The sequence below is a fragment of the Haliotis rubra genome, unplaced genomic scaffold, assembly GCF_003918875.1.
Source record: "Haliotis rubra isolate DU_JTF1 unplaced genomic scaffold, ASM391887v1 Scf1877, whole genome shotgun sequence".
In the NCBI taxonomy this organism is placed as follows: Eukaryota; Metazoa; Mollusca; class Gastropoda; order Lepetellida; family Haliotidae; genus Haliotis; species Haliotis rubra.
In genome coordinates, this window is record NW_025765866.1 from 49,812 (window position 1) to 64,946 (window position 15,135).

At 43.2% G+C, this 15,135-nt stretch overlaps 1 protein-coding gene across 1 annotated transcript; it reads right to left on the minus strand.

Annotated features, from left to right (window-relative positions):
- Positions 1–5,058: 5,058 nt before the first annotated feature.
- LOC124274101 lies at positions 5,059–8,191 on the minus strand. Its single transcript, XM_046709417.1, has 2 exons — positions 7,874–8,191; positions 5,059–5,151 (listed from the first exon to the last, which is right to left on the minus strand). Exons 1-2 carry the CDS (start codon positions 8,189–8,191, stop codon positions 5,059–5,061), a joined length of 411 nt encoding a protein of 136 aa, XP_046565373.1.
- Between the last annotated feature and the right edge of the window lie 6,944 nt (positions 8,192–15,135).

Genomic DNA, 15,135 nt, shown 5'->3' on the forward strand with positions numbered 1-15,135 from the left:
TCGACGCCCTTATTATGTTGGACCCATCCTGACTTACAGACATCGCCGTGAACGCCGACGATGGGCTGAACAGCATCGTTTGTGGTTGTTACGACGTTGGCATGGTGTTGTGGTCTCCGACCAGTCACGTTTTCACTTGCGAAATGCTGACGGGCGTCTACGGGTATGGCGTCGACGGGGAGAACGTTACCATCAGGACTGTGTTGTGCAAACAGATTGGTGGGGTGGAGGCAGCATTATGGTGTGGGGAAGAATCTGTTATCATCACAAAACCGCTCTGGTAGTTTGTCGTGGCAGAGTGAATGCCCTTTACTACCGTGACACCATTCTTCAGAACAACGTCGTTCCCTTTTTTAACCAACATCAAGATCTGCACACATTCCAGCAGGACAATGCTCTAGCGCACACTGCATGTGTTGCAACACAGTTTCTGGCAAACAACAACATTCCTCTACTTCCATGGCCTGCATTGTCACCAGATTTGTCTCCCATTCAACACTTGTGGGATTACATCGGCCAACGCCTCTCACGTCGCCCACAGATCAACAACCTTGGGGAACTTGAGAATGCCTTGCAACAAGAGTGGAATGCATTGCCTCAAAACATTATTCAAAGACTTATCAGTTCAATGAGGAGACGTTGCACAGCTTGTGTTGCTGCTAACGGTGGTCATACACGTTACTGACTTTCCAATTTGTCTCAATCTTTCTTTCATGGTCAGCTGAATTAAAACCTCACCGTTTTGCTGGATTGGTTCTTGTTTCTTTTCTTTACCAATCATTGGACTACAAAAGTATGTAAAATTTTCACCGATTGCTCATTTATGCTCTTGGAAATCCAAACTAATACAGGTGGTGCGTTTTCAATGATGTTCAGTATATATACGTTTCCTTTATATACCAGTTAGGTTGTGAGGTTTTGGTTTCCATAAAGTTGATGATAATGCACTAAGTTTATGTTCATAAAATATTTGATTAGAAATTGAAAACTCATGGTGAGACAGAAATTAGAACCGATCATCATGGTCCTTGGTGTTCATCAGTCTGCCAGGACATTGGCGACACTTTACTTCCCCGGTGGCCACGTGGTAGTTCGTAGGCCACAAGATTCCCCTTCACTGGACTAACAGCCATGTGGTTATTTTTTAAAGCACCAATGTTAAAACAGGACACTCCTGCATCATGCAAGCCAATAGCTTGCCATCATGTATTTTCATAACGTCAAAAAGGTTACTTTTTAGTACTGCCGTCTCTTAAATCATTTCAGGAAATCGTAGCGCACATACTGCAATTTTGAAATATAAACTCCACTTTGCTCGGGACCATCGCATCGTGGGAAAAAGGGACCCGTAGGAAAAGAGCAGTTTGAGACCTTCATAAAGGAAAGAACAACGCCGACTAACATTATGTGTCTTTTACGTATTATTTTAACTTTGATTGAAAAAAGGCCATAAAAAGGGGCAAAGAAGAGCTGGAAACAATGAAGAGTGACGTAGAATGTTTTTCAGAGTGTACATTAGGTGTCAGTCACGTGGCAAATTTAGATGACTCTGATCAGCATGAAAAGCAGGCACCATCCTTATCAGACCAAAGGGTGTTTTCGCACTGGTACAAATCGTGACCTGTTGGCATGTTACTGCAATATCAGAGGTGCGAACTGTTACCACATCAATTATTGACGGAACTGTCACTGTTTAAAACTTGAAACCTGGTACTGTCAAAACATTTGACGAATATGCTTTCACTTGCCCCTTGCAGTCATCAAGAAACCAAAACCGCCGTCATACTTCATGTTGCTCATGCTGCAAAACATGGCCATGAAAAGATCATGGTACGAACAGTAGCTGCAGATGTTGTAGACCTTGCAGTAACGCCCAAACATGCCATCCCAACAACGCATGCAGCTCTTGTACCGCATGTATAAAAATAATCAGCGTACCAGGCAGGACATATATGGGGTAAGTCACTTCATCCACATCCTGAACTCTGGATACAGCAGGAAAGTGGTAAATATGTTCCCTAATGGACGAATCTTCACCAAGCATCAACGTCTTGTCAGGTGGTGGTCTCTTGGGGCTGCAGAAAGGGGTGCAACAACATATACAAGTGCAAACAGTCCTCATTTAAATGCACTGGACTGTGTTGGTGTGAGGGCCAATGTTCATAAAACTGACTCTCCTTTATTTTCATGACATTTAACCAGAATATGTGGGTAATTATTAATTTTGCTAAAATGTCATTGTAATGCATTGGTGGCCTTTCCAAAGCTAAATCAGTAGCGAGAAAAGGCAAAGTAGTATTTACCTTCTGCAGACGCCCGTAAAGATACGAGTTTGTATTGGTCTTGTGGAATCCATACTTGTAAGAGGCGACTAATGGGATCGGGTGGTCATCTGTCGCTGACATTCTTCAAGCACTCCACAGCAATGAACACGCTCTTACAGCACTTTTCTTTATGTTGAGTGTAACTTTCCACTAGGTTTGCCATGGGTATATGTGTGAAGACTCGTTTCTGTAACTCGAAGGTGTGTGGGGAATGATGTCAAATATTAGACCCATGAAGATTTGGGTTAAACAACAGGATCGGATGGTTATGCTCGCTGACTTGGTTGGCATATGTCATCGTATCCCAACTGCGTAGATCGATGCTCATGCTGTCGATCACTTGATTGTCTGGACCAGAGTCGATTATTTACAGACCTCCCCCAAAACAAGACATTCTGCGCATGCGCAAAATGATATTATTTTTGAGTACCTCTATATCTTAAAATGTTCACTATGCATCAGTCAATGAATATGCAAAGCTTTATGCTAAATACACAATTTATCTGTATAGCCGCTCGACTATTACTGGCGATTACAGACACGTTATGGTTCCCCACGTACATGAACACACGTCACATCCGGCGGCGTAATGCCGTGTTAAATGACATTGATAGACAGCGCTGGGACTTAAGGGTTTATAATGAGTTTGCTTGTTTGTTGTTTGACGCCGCACTCAGCAATATTCCAGCTATGGCGGCAGTCTGTAAATAATCGAGTCTGGACCAGACAATCAAGTAATCAACTGTTTATGATGAGAGGGGATACACCGAGTGTTTGCTGAATATAGACTCATGAAAACGAATAAGGGAACACATGAAAGTACAAGTGAATATAGTAAGTGAGTATGGTTTTGCGCCGCTTTTAGCAATATTTCAGCACTATCACGGCGGGGGACACCAGAAATGGGCTTCACACAGTGTACCAATGCGGGGAATCGAACCCGGGTCTTCGGCGTGACGAGCGAACGCTTTAACCATCAGGCTACCCCACCGCCCCACAAGTGAATATAGCACACAGACAAGGGAGATAGCGCTTCAGTGCACTTGACACATATTGAAACAATTAGGTATTTGCCATGAATGAACTTCTAACTTGTTGAAATGGTTTGCCCTATAACAATATGTCCACGTTGGAGCCACGTGTTGTATCCATTCGCCATAAGTTTCAATACAGTTCTTTTGAGAACCGACTTGAACGAGTGAGTGAGTTTAGTTTTACGCCGCACTCAGCAATAGTCCAGGTATATGGCGGTGGTCTGGAAATAATCGAGTCTGGACCAGACAGTCCAGTGATTAACAGCATGAGCATCGATCTGCGCCATTGGGAACCGATGACATGTGTCAACCAAGGCAGCGAGCCTGACCACCCGATCCCGTTAGTCGCCTCTTACGACAAGCATGGGTTACTGAAGGCTCATTCTAACCCGGACCTTCACGGGTGACTTGAACGAGGACCAGGGTCCAGTTTTGAAGGCGACCTTAGCATCATTATGATAACAGCTCCCATACTTTAACATAGGCTAGCGGTAATGCCAGTGCTGAGATCACCTAGTGGAACGGGATCTAGATTCCTGGTTGCTCAAGTGGACTGTATTTCACTTACATCACGATGTCGCCTTGCTGGACCACGATCATAATCAGAGGGATTCGAAACGGTGCTTGAAACGGCTTTGGGGAATCAACATCGCCCACTTGCAGTTTTAGACACATTCATTCCATAACTAGAAGCAGATGTATTTTTGCCGGAATTTTAGAATCCTTTCAGTACAAGGAATCAAGATTTGTATGTACCTGAAGCGATATATACCTTCTATAGTCCCCTCCCTCCTCGCCGCCATTACACGCACGTGACAGTAGACCGGAAGCCAAGAAAACTGCCTCCTGTTTCCACTTCAGTCTATAGTTGAATTGTCTGGTCCAGATTTGATGATTGCTGTCATATTGCTGATTTCGGCCTCCAAAATTTACTCAACCCAAGTAAGACCTCATCGGTTTTATCAAGAGGACAGAATTATGGTGTATAGCTTGATTGGTGTAGTTCAAATTGCATGTGGTCAGTGATAGCAGCTGTGTATTGAATATTGTCATTAGCAGACAGGCAGGCAGACACACAGGTGTCAATAAAACAATACATTGAGTTTTGTCTGTGACAACGACATATCTATATCACAGTTAGAAATTCTGTCAACGCTAAATAATGACATTGCTTTCAAGTATCGAACTGAGAAAGTGACTCGGTAAGAAGAACGTGTGGTGAAATAGACAAATGAAATTATATAAACAGTTAATTTACTGTCATAAAATATAAAAAGCTCGCGCCTGTGAGATATCAACAAAACATTAGAAAAATAGCTCACACCAAAGCCTTCACCGAGTATTCACCGGACAACCCGCTTCCAAGCTGCGCGAACCTATTTCACTGCGCACGTGCTATGAGCGCAGCCCAGCTGTTGAAACCAGTTTTCCCCCCGAAAAGTCGGGGGAAAATTAGTGAAACGTTTGAACTCCGATTTCGCGCGTTTTTTTTCATCGCGTTATTTTTCAACTTTATAAGTTGAATTTGCATTTTTGACGATTTGTTTCGGTAAGTCCATACCGAAAGGTATCAGAATCTGCAAAGTTGTGTTTTACATTGCATGTGACCTTTAGAGAGCGATGACACGTCACTGGAATGTCACAGATGGGGGCTTCGAACCGCCATATTGCCAGAATGTTCGGCTGTCCAAGGCAGACCATCAACCAGGCTGGCCAGACATCTGACTGTCCCGGAAGTCCGGGACCAAGAGTGACCACCCCCGCAAGATGACCATCACCTGCGCATCCATCAGCTGCGAAAGCGGATGCTCACAGTGAGTTCAACAGCATCAACAGCGTTGGGTCAACGCACAAATCTTGACCACGGTGACGAGAAGACGGTGGAGTCGGCATCTGGACATATCGACCATTTCGGGACATGTCATGAACTTGTCGACATAGACTGAATCATCTACGCTGTGCAAGGGAGGTGAAGCGCGGACAACATCACAACGATATCTGTGGTATTTTGGCACGTACACAATGTTTGCGACTTGTAAAACACTGTAAATATTTACGTTGTTTTCTGGAAAATATTCCCAAAGCACCATGTGTAGTTTCTTCTGTACGTCAGTTTATTTACTGCCTCCGTTATAACGCGAATACTCACTATAACAACTATGGCATATATTTCTTACTCTAAAAGCTAAGTCGACTCCCAACAGATAGCAAGGTTGACTCCCAACAGATAGCAAGGTTGACTCCAAACAGATAGGAAAGTCGACTCCCAACAGATAGCAAAGTTGACTCCCAACAAATAGCAAAGTTGACTCCCAACAGATAGCAAAGTGGACTCCCAACAGATAGGAAAGTCGACTCCCAACAGATAGCAAAGTTGACTCCCAACAGATAGGAAAGTTGACTCCCAACAGATAGCAAAGTTGACTCCCAACAGAAAGGAAAGTCGACTCCCAACAGATAGCAAAGTCGACTCCCAACAGATAGCAAAGTTGACTCCAAACAGATAGGAAAGTCAAATCCCAACAGATAGCAAAGTTGACTCCCAACAGATAGCAAAGTGGACTCCCAACAGATAGCAAAGTCGACTCCCAACAGATAGCAAAGTTGACTCCCAACAGATAGGAAAGTCGACTCCTAACAGATAGCAAAGTTGACTCCCAACAGATAGGAAAGTCGACTCCCAACAGATAGCAAAGTTGACTCCCAACAGATAGGAAAGTCGAATCCCAACAGATAGCAAAGTTGACTCCCAACAGATAGGAAAGTCGACTCCCAACAGATAGCAAAGTTGACTCCCAACAGATAGGAAAGTCGACTCCCAACAGATAGCAACAAGCTTCAGTATGGGAACTCAGTGAATATTCAGACCCGAAGGGCGTGGGGTGCCCACAAATTATAAACAATCATTTCACGACTCCACCTCTCACTGGCCAAAAGTCATACAAGGTAATTTGCTGCTAAACCCAGACGAGAATCAATTATATTGTATGTACATGATTTTATAAAGAGTCAGGAAGATTTTGTATTGGCGCCTTTGATGAGCATGAAAAAACGCACGCACGCACCAACGCACGCAAGCAAGCACTTATTACTTTCCTGTTTTAGGCCCTTCTGCTTCCCACTCCGTCCTACGGGCCTATCATTATAACTAATGATTTGGAGATTCGACAAACAGCACATATATTTCAATCTTTTAGTACACGTTCCTTTATTTGAAAGACCCAACATACATGTTTCACAACACGTTTCGAGATGAAGCTACTTAAACAAATAGCGTGCCTTCAGATGAGAAGAACCACCCATTAAGCCACTCGCACTATAATCCGGAATCACACACTATTGCCTCTGTCTCTTTATGTATAACGCTGATTGATAATGGTGTTCGGAAACACTGATGAAACACAGGCAGGTCACGGCGAACTACCATTATCTCTGGAGTCCGCGGTAATGAATCTGCCCTTAATAGTAACGCTGAAGATTCCGCTGCCACGCGTTTGTCTGAGGAAACGAGCTGTGCCTCCGGAACAAGTGTATGCTATTCGTAGTTTGACGCCGATGGCGACGTTGTAACGATGTTTGCTTTTCCTGAGAAGAGAAAGAGGTACACAATCTAAAGACTCTTTATAACATAATGGTGGCGGTGGGGTAGCCTAGTTGTTAGAGTGTTCGCTCGTCACGCCAAAGACACAGGTTCGATTCCCCACATGGGTACAAAGTGCGAAGCCCATTTCTGAAGTCTCCCATCGTGATATTGCTGGGATATTGCTAAAACCGGCGTACAATTAAACTTACTCATAACATTATACTTCTGGGTAACAGGTTTTATTTCAAACGTTTCCTACAGCGCTTTGCTTGACACCATATGTTATGGTAGCTTCGTCAAGTAGTTATATATCCCAATGTGGTTAAATTTGAAGCACCAGTCACGAATCTGATGTCCAAACAAGGCTCTATTTTGCCTTGTACGTTATGTTTCTTCTGGTGACTAGTTGCCTTGCCTTTGTATGTGTTTGTGACCTGTGCTACCAGTAGGGCAGGATAGGCTCACCTTTTGGTGAACACCTGCTGTCTTCACTAATTGCTACTGGTTCACAAACACGTGGCCATGATATAGCCGGAATCGTAGTGGACCGAGCTTTAGGCAGAGATTGCTTAAGATTATGGATATGGTTTTGTCGCTTTTATTTACATTTTTGACATTAAATATTTATGTTGTCTTGTCTTTATTTGTAGTGTGTTGTTTACTGTTGATATCTAATATTTCTATGACAAAACAAGCATAAGTGTCGTATGTCTGTGTTATTGTGGCGGTTGTGGTTAGGGCGTTAGCTCGTTATGCCGAGGCCCCGGGTTTGATTCTGATACTGGATTGTCTGGTCCAGGCTCGATTATTTACAGACGACTGCTATAAGGCTGGAATAATGCTGAGTCTTGTGTTTAACAACAACTTGACTTGACTTATGCCTTCTCGCTCTTGGTAGAGCATAGGCCACAGACTATCGACCGCCATCTGACCCGGTTCTGGGTGTGTTGTACAATGGTGCTCCAGGAGTAACCAGCTTTAGTAATCTCTTCCATGGTTGATCTTCGCCATGAGTTTCTGGGACGTCCCCTCGCTCGCTTGCCTTGTGGGTTCCACTGTAGAGCTTCTCGGGTGTTGTTTTCTGGATCTTTTCGTAAGGTGTGCCCAATCCATGTCCATTTTCTATTGATGACTTGCACGGGAGGTGGTAGCTGTTGTGTTCTTTGCCAAAGTTCTTGGTTGCTGATCTTCTCTGGCAACCAGATTCTGAGGATCTTGCGCAGTGACTTGTTGATGAAGGACTGGATCATCTTTTCCGACGAGACTGTTGTGCGCTACGTTTCAGCTTCGTAAAACAACACAGCTTTCACGTTGGATTTGAAGATTTGCATTTTCGTCCTCATCTTGATGTTCTTGGCATTCCATACTCTTCTTAGCAGGTTGAAGGCGGTTCTTGCTTTGATTATTCTTTGATGTCTTGATCTGTGCCACCAGTTGTTCCCGCTACACTTCCTAGATTTCTTCCACATTCTCCAGATCTCCATCAGTCAGCCTGATTGGCTCTTCACTTTTGGCATTGATCCGCATGACCTTGGTCTTCTCTAGGTTGCCTTTGAGACCTATCTTGGCAGCTGTTGTTTCCAATGCTGTAGTCTTTTCCTGCATGCACTGGAGTCTATGGGAAAGAAGAGCCAGGTCATCGGCAAAATCAAGATCGTCGAGTTACTTGTCCATTGGATGCCGTTTCTTCTCCCTCTTGTTGTTCCCTTCACCACCCAGTCCTTGTCGGACACCTGTGTGAACTGGGAACTTCTCTGTTACATCTCCAGTGCAATATGCATGTCTTCCTTATGTAGATCGTATAATGGAGATGTGTCTGGGTCCATAGTGCTTCATGATCTTACTATCGAAGGCTTTCTCAAAGTCAATGAAGTTGACATACAAGGGCGTCTTCCATTCCAAGGATTGCTCTATTATTATCCGGAGTGTGGCTATTTGATCCGGGCAAGACCTGTCCTTTCTGAAACCTGCTTGCTGGCCCCTGAGCAGTTTATCAACCGAGGTCTTCATTCTGTTGAAGACTTTCCCTTGTGTTGAAAGACTGTTCTTTCCAGACTTTTAGAAACGAGGGCTGGAGCATGGTTACTGACCTTTCCAGGGCTGATTTCATTGCTTCCGCTGGTATGGAATCTGGGCCACCTGATTTCCCGTTCTTAAAGGACTTGATAGATCTCCGTATCTCCTCTCTCTTTAGATGGTGGATCAAGGTTCATAGGGAAGTCTTCTTCTGCTGGTGGTATATCTGCAGTAATGCCTGGTGTTGGCCTGTTAAGCAAATCTTCAAAATGCTCTTTCCATCTGCTTTTTTGTTCTTCTGCTGACCCTATTACGTTTCCGTTCTTGTCCTTCACTGGCTTCTCAGGTGGAGCTCTCTTGCCTGGAAGCAACCGTGTGATCTTATACAGTTCCTTCATGTTGCGTTTTTCAGCAGTAGTTTCTGCATCTGTTGCTAGATCATCCATGTACCTTGTTTTGTCTTTTCTCACCATTTGCCTGACCTGTTTGTACTTTTCCTTGTACTCTTGCTGGGACCTGACAGTCTTTGATCTTGTGCGGGCACCTAGAAGTCTTTCATGGATTGCCTTTCTCTCATTTTATCGAGTGTTGCCAGTGTTATCCAGGGTTTGTTCTTTCTCTTTTCTCTGCCAGTACATTCTTCAAGAGATGTTACACAGGCCCTTTTCACATTGCCCCAGATGCCTTCTACCGAGTGACCCTGTTCAGTCCTGAGTTCAAGAAACTTCGAGATGATGTTGATACATCTTCATGTTCTCTTTTTCCTTCAGGCCTTCTACATTATACTTTGCTCGGGTGTTTTTTGTCTGTGATCTGTCTCAGGTTGAGTTGGAGTTTTCCCACGACCAGGTGATGATCTGAGGCTACGTCTGCCCCTCTTCTTGACCTCACATCCAATAATGATCCTCTAAACTTGGCACTGATGCAGATGTGGTCGATCTGGTTTTGGGCAGCCTGGTTTGGTGATACCCATGTCGCCTTGTGTGGGAAGAGGGTTCCTCCAATTACGAGATTCCGGTCCGCGCAAAAGTTTGCTAGATATTGTCCATTTTCGTGCATTATTCCGGTTCCATGCTTTCCCATGATGGCTGTGTATCCGATGTTATCTCTTCCTACTTTGGTCTCCAAGTTGAAGGACAATCTCCCTCTCTGTTCTTTTCTTGAGTATGGCTTGTAACCTTTCATAGAATTCTTCCTTCGTCTCTTCTTCTGCGTCGTTTGTTGGCGCATAGAAGCCAATGACTGTGAGGAATATTCTCTTGTGTGTTGTCCTTAACTTTGCCGTTATCAGTCTCTCGCTTACTGGTTCCCAACCTACTAGAGCTCTGGTTGCCTTGGCTGTCATCATGATGGCCACTCCCCTGGTGTGATGGGCGTTGTTATCAGTGTGGTCTGAGTACACTAGCGTCTGTCCTGTGGTAAGACGTGTTTGTCCTGCTTGGTTTCATCTGGTCTCACTGAGTCCAAGTATTTCTAACTTGTAGTTGCACATTTCTTTGGCAGTGTTAGCACACCTCCCCTCTTCATACATAGTGCGGGCATTCCACGTGCCCAATCGGGTTGGTTCTCGAGTTGAAAGGAGTTTCGGGAGTCTGGCTTCCTTGCGGGTTTGACCAAACGGCCTCATATATCCAGTTGTATTCCTTGACATCGAGTTCCTGATAGTACTTAGTTTACTGTCTGTGTTTCTGTAATCCGCTTTGATCCGCAATACAGGGGGGATTAGGCCATATTGCTCCACCAGCTTTACCTGTTTCCATCTCCCGCGACGAGGACGAGGGGTTTTTAGTAGACGTTTAACAACAAACAAACACTAATTATTCCGCTGATCAAAGCACGTTATTTGCCAGATCGACTTTTTGGCACAAGCATCGGTAAGATAATTGGAACAGTTCTTTTGAAAAATGCTGGCGGTGACGTCAAGTCCTGGCAATTTCAATAAGTGGATGTCTGTTCTGGAAGGTTTGTTCGTGACAACCATGATAGCCAGAGTTTACTGTATAAAAACGACAACAGTGCATATAAGTTACAAATTAGCCAAGTTGTAAAAAATTAATAACTAGTCAGGATGTAATTAATAGGCACATTTATCCCGCTGCGTATATAAATTTTCATATTTAAAGCAACCTGAATGTTGTTGAGAAGACAATGATGATCGACGGTCTCGTTCGTCGCATGGTATGATGTATTCTGCTACATTTGATATGATGGATGACGCAATGAGTCCAGTTAGTATCAGTTAAACATCACAGAGCACTCCCAGTGGCCACATCTCAAGGCTTCACAGCCAAAACAATACATCAATCGAACATACACATGTCCTTCTGCAAGTAAATCTTGTAATCTAAGTACCAGGTCTGCCTGTCTGTCATTCCGATGACAAATAACACTCATTAGGCTGCAAATGATCTCTGGGCCTGTTCATGTGTCTCGTTGGAGATGCATCTCATCTCATAGGCTTAGCTATTGTTAATGGAGGATGTTTTTCAAAAGTGAAAGAATCACACAACTCATCCTCGTCATTTTGGGACAGTTTGGTAGCAAAAAGGTTAAAACGTTCGCTCATCTTGCCGAACACGCTGGGTTCGATTTCTTGTGTTTCCCGCAGTCATTTAGCTGGATTACTGCTAAAAGTGGCGTGGTCAGTCTCGCCATAGTGTTTACATATATTAAATTGATTAATATTTCCCCCCGAGAGACTCAACTTATTAAACAACCTTTTTTCATACTTATTTTATAACAAGTAACCTTCGTCTTTAATGACAGCTATGGAAATCACATGGATTAAAACCGGAGGGGACGAGGAAAGATGTCAACATCATTAAACAGCCCAATTCGCAGCTCGGTTTCTCTAACTGGTTGTCTTAGAGACCAAAATGACGTATGTTTGTCTTGTTCGTGATGTAAGAATCAGGGGGCGCCGTCCGCCGACCACAGCAGCATGCCACACAAACAGGTGACATGAATCAATCGCAGATTTGTTTGAGAAAAGGTTCAACAAGTTCTAAGTTATATTGGGGATGTGGGGTAGCCTAGTGGTTAAAGCGTTGGCTCGTCACGCCGAAGACACGGGTTCGAATCCCCACATGGGTACAATGTGTAAAGCCCATTTCTGGTGTCCCCCGCCAAACTCAGTCAGTCAGTCTAAGTTATATCCACCTCGCTATATACATACACCGCTCCTCATGTTTGTCTGATATTGAAATTATTGACCGTCGTGGCTAACTTTATCTAGTTCTCAAAGCGATCCTGCAGTAGCCATCTGGTCTTCAGTTGGCTGGCTGGCTGTCTGTTTGTTTCACGTCGCACTCGGCAATATTCCAGCTATATGGCGGCGTTCTGTAAATCATCGAGTCTGCACAAGATAATCCAGTAATCAACAGCATGAGCATCGATCTGCGCAATTGGGATACGATGACATGACCACTCGATCCCCTTAGTCACCTCCTACAGCAAACATTGGTTGCCAATTCTAACCCGGTTCTCTACGCTCCGATGCTGCCTTGTGTGAAAGATTGGCGGGCCCTGTTTTATCTTAATATTGGCGTTTGCGAATAGTAAAAGCTTACTTTTCAGAGGAAAGGACACAAGAATTGTGTTCAGAAAAACCGAGAATGACAACACTGTTTCTCCATTATAGTGCCATAAACACTCGTCCACAACAAATAAAAAACTTTTAAACTGTAATCGCCTAGAGTTCATATATTTCAGGGGCAGTGGGGTAGCCTACTGGTTAAGGCCTTCGCTCGTCACGACCAAGGCCCGGGTTCGATTCCCCACATGGGCACAATGTGTGACGCCCATTTATGTCCCCCGCCCTGATGTTGCTGGAATATTGCTAAAAGCGGCGTAAAACCGTACTCACTCAATCACATATATCCTAACTAAAGAGCCTCAGGTGAGATTCTGCAGCTGCATTCATCGTTATACCAGTCAGTTGGTCTTCAGTAACCAAAGCTTGTCCTAAGAGGCGACTAACGGGATCGGGTGGTCAGGCTTGGTGCCACATCTCATCGTATCCCAAATGCGTAAATCGATGCTCATGATGTTGATCACTGGATTTTCTGGTCCAGAGTCAATTATATAGAGGTGCCAATGTGCACTGCCGCACATCGCACATAACAACACAAAACCTGTGTAGATTAAACGATTGTTTATTGGTCAGCCACAGAGTTATTTACGACGGACTGTAGATAATCTGATTAGAACGTTGTTGCTTTATTTCGATCTTATTGTCTAATTATACTGGCATGGTTGTTTATAATGATAGTTACTCTATCTTGACAGAATTATGTGATGTATTTTGATGAAGGTATTGATGACAACGGTGTTGATGGGTGAAGTTCATTATGAATTAGATTAGCTGCGCAGATTGTATACCATCATTTGTATAACTGGTAGATGTGATTTGATGAGCGGATGGTAAACATAGCCGTCAATACTGATAACTGCATTGCACTGAGGATCTGTCAGCTTAACTCTGATCATGAAGGAGATACTGATTATGTCCAATGTTCGTCAATCAGATATTTACTCATGAATACTGAAGTGAATAATTCAGATGTGAAACATTTTGTATATTGTCACTGTTATGATGTCATGTGATGACATCTGGCTGCAGCATGTCAACATACACTAGACGCCAAAAGAAACATTACCCTCCTACATTTATGAATTACTGAAAAACCATCAAAGATATTTTAGAAGGTTTTAGTTTACAAGAAAGTTTAACAACACAGCTTTATGTAAATCACGAAAAATAATTCTCAAATGCATTTTTCAACTACCGGTATTAAAACAAGAAACAAGTGTTGTAGAGTGTGTAGAATTGTAAACTAATCATTGCTATGATTTCAGTCTTTTAAAACATTTTCTGCTGATTTACATGAGTGAAAAAATGTTCAGGAACATCTAAAATTATCTTTGTTAACATTTATGCTTGCAAAGTAACATTTTTCCATTTTCTGTTTACACATAGCAATATCAATCGCCAAAACGCAGCAATATTCAAGCAGTATTTACATCCATTTCACATGTAGTTTCTATAGGGTATAAAGAGAGCCTAGAAGACATGATCTGATACACAAGTACGAGAAATATGCCACGATTAACAGCTGAAGGGAGAGAAAGAGCCATTGGGATGGTGCAGATGGGGTCGACATACAATGCTGTTGCCAACGCCCTCGGATGCCACCGTATCACTGTTATAAGATTCAGGGCTTCAGACAGACTGGGATCACCGTAGACAGACCAAGAAGTGGTCGTCCACGCGAGCTGAAGATAGGTACCTCCGTCATTAGGGAAGGAGGGTAACGTTGTTTTTTGGGTGTTCAGTGTATGTTAATTAGAATTGGCCCGAAAGTGCACAGCAGTGGAATAGATTTTCTACTGCTTCTATTCTTACCAGTTTCAATTATAAAAATTGGTTAAAACAGTCAAGGGCTCTAAGTATAACCATCAGCCATTTCCATGGCATCACATAATTCATTGTAGGTTTTGTATGCATTGCATTCCTGCTGAGCAGTCTTTCCAACTTTTTTGAATTTCCATATTTTCATGTTTTGACATGCAGCAAGTCTTGCTTCCTTTTCCTTTTTCTGTTCCTTGTGGTGCTGAAACCACTGGAGTGGGGTTGATTTTCTTTCAGGCTTTCCTAAGGGCTTTGGGTGGTAGTGAGTGGATTTGATTCACTTTCAACAGTGGTTTGTTCTTGAGTGATACTTTGGGGCTCAGGGTTAAACTGTTGGAATTCGGGTACCATCGTACTCTAAACAACCTGTAACGTGATCACCTTTTAGAATTTCATACATCTGGTCACAATATTCCCGTTTACCTCGTGAATTTCCACTTTTGTTATGGGCAATGGTCTTTTTGAAGTGGCTTTTAAGATTCCGAAACTTGCGTTGAGCATCAGTATGGAGAATGTTACACCCTAAGTTGCGCATTTCACTGGCAATAATCCGACATACAGATACTTTTTTTCTTGGTTTGTTGACTTGTCTTTGTGTTCCCAGTACCTCTCCAACAGGAGTTTCGTAGATTGGCTGTTCCAATCGAATGTTTCTGTGAAAGATTAGTTCATGAAGTCCAAGCATAATACCAAATTAGAACTCAAGTTGTAAAAAGGTTAAAACTAAAATAAGTCTAATTTGATTTGATCATATTTCTTCTCTTGATA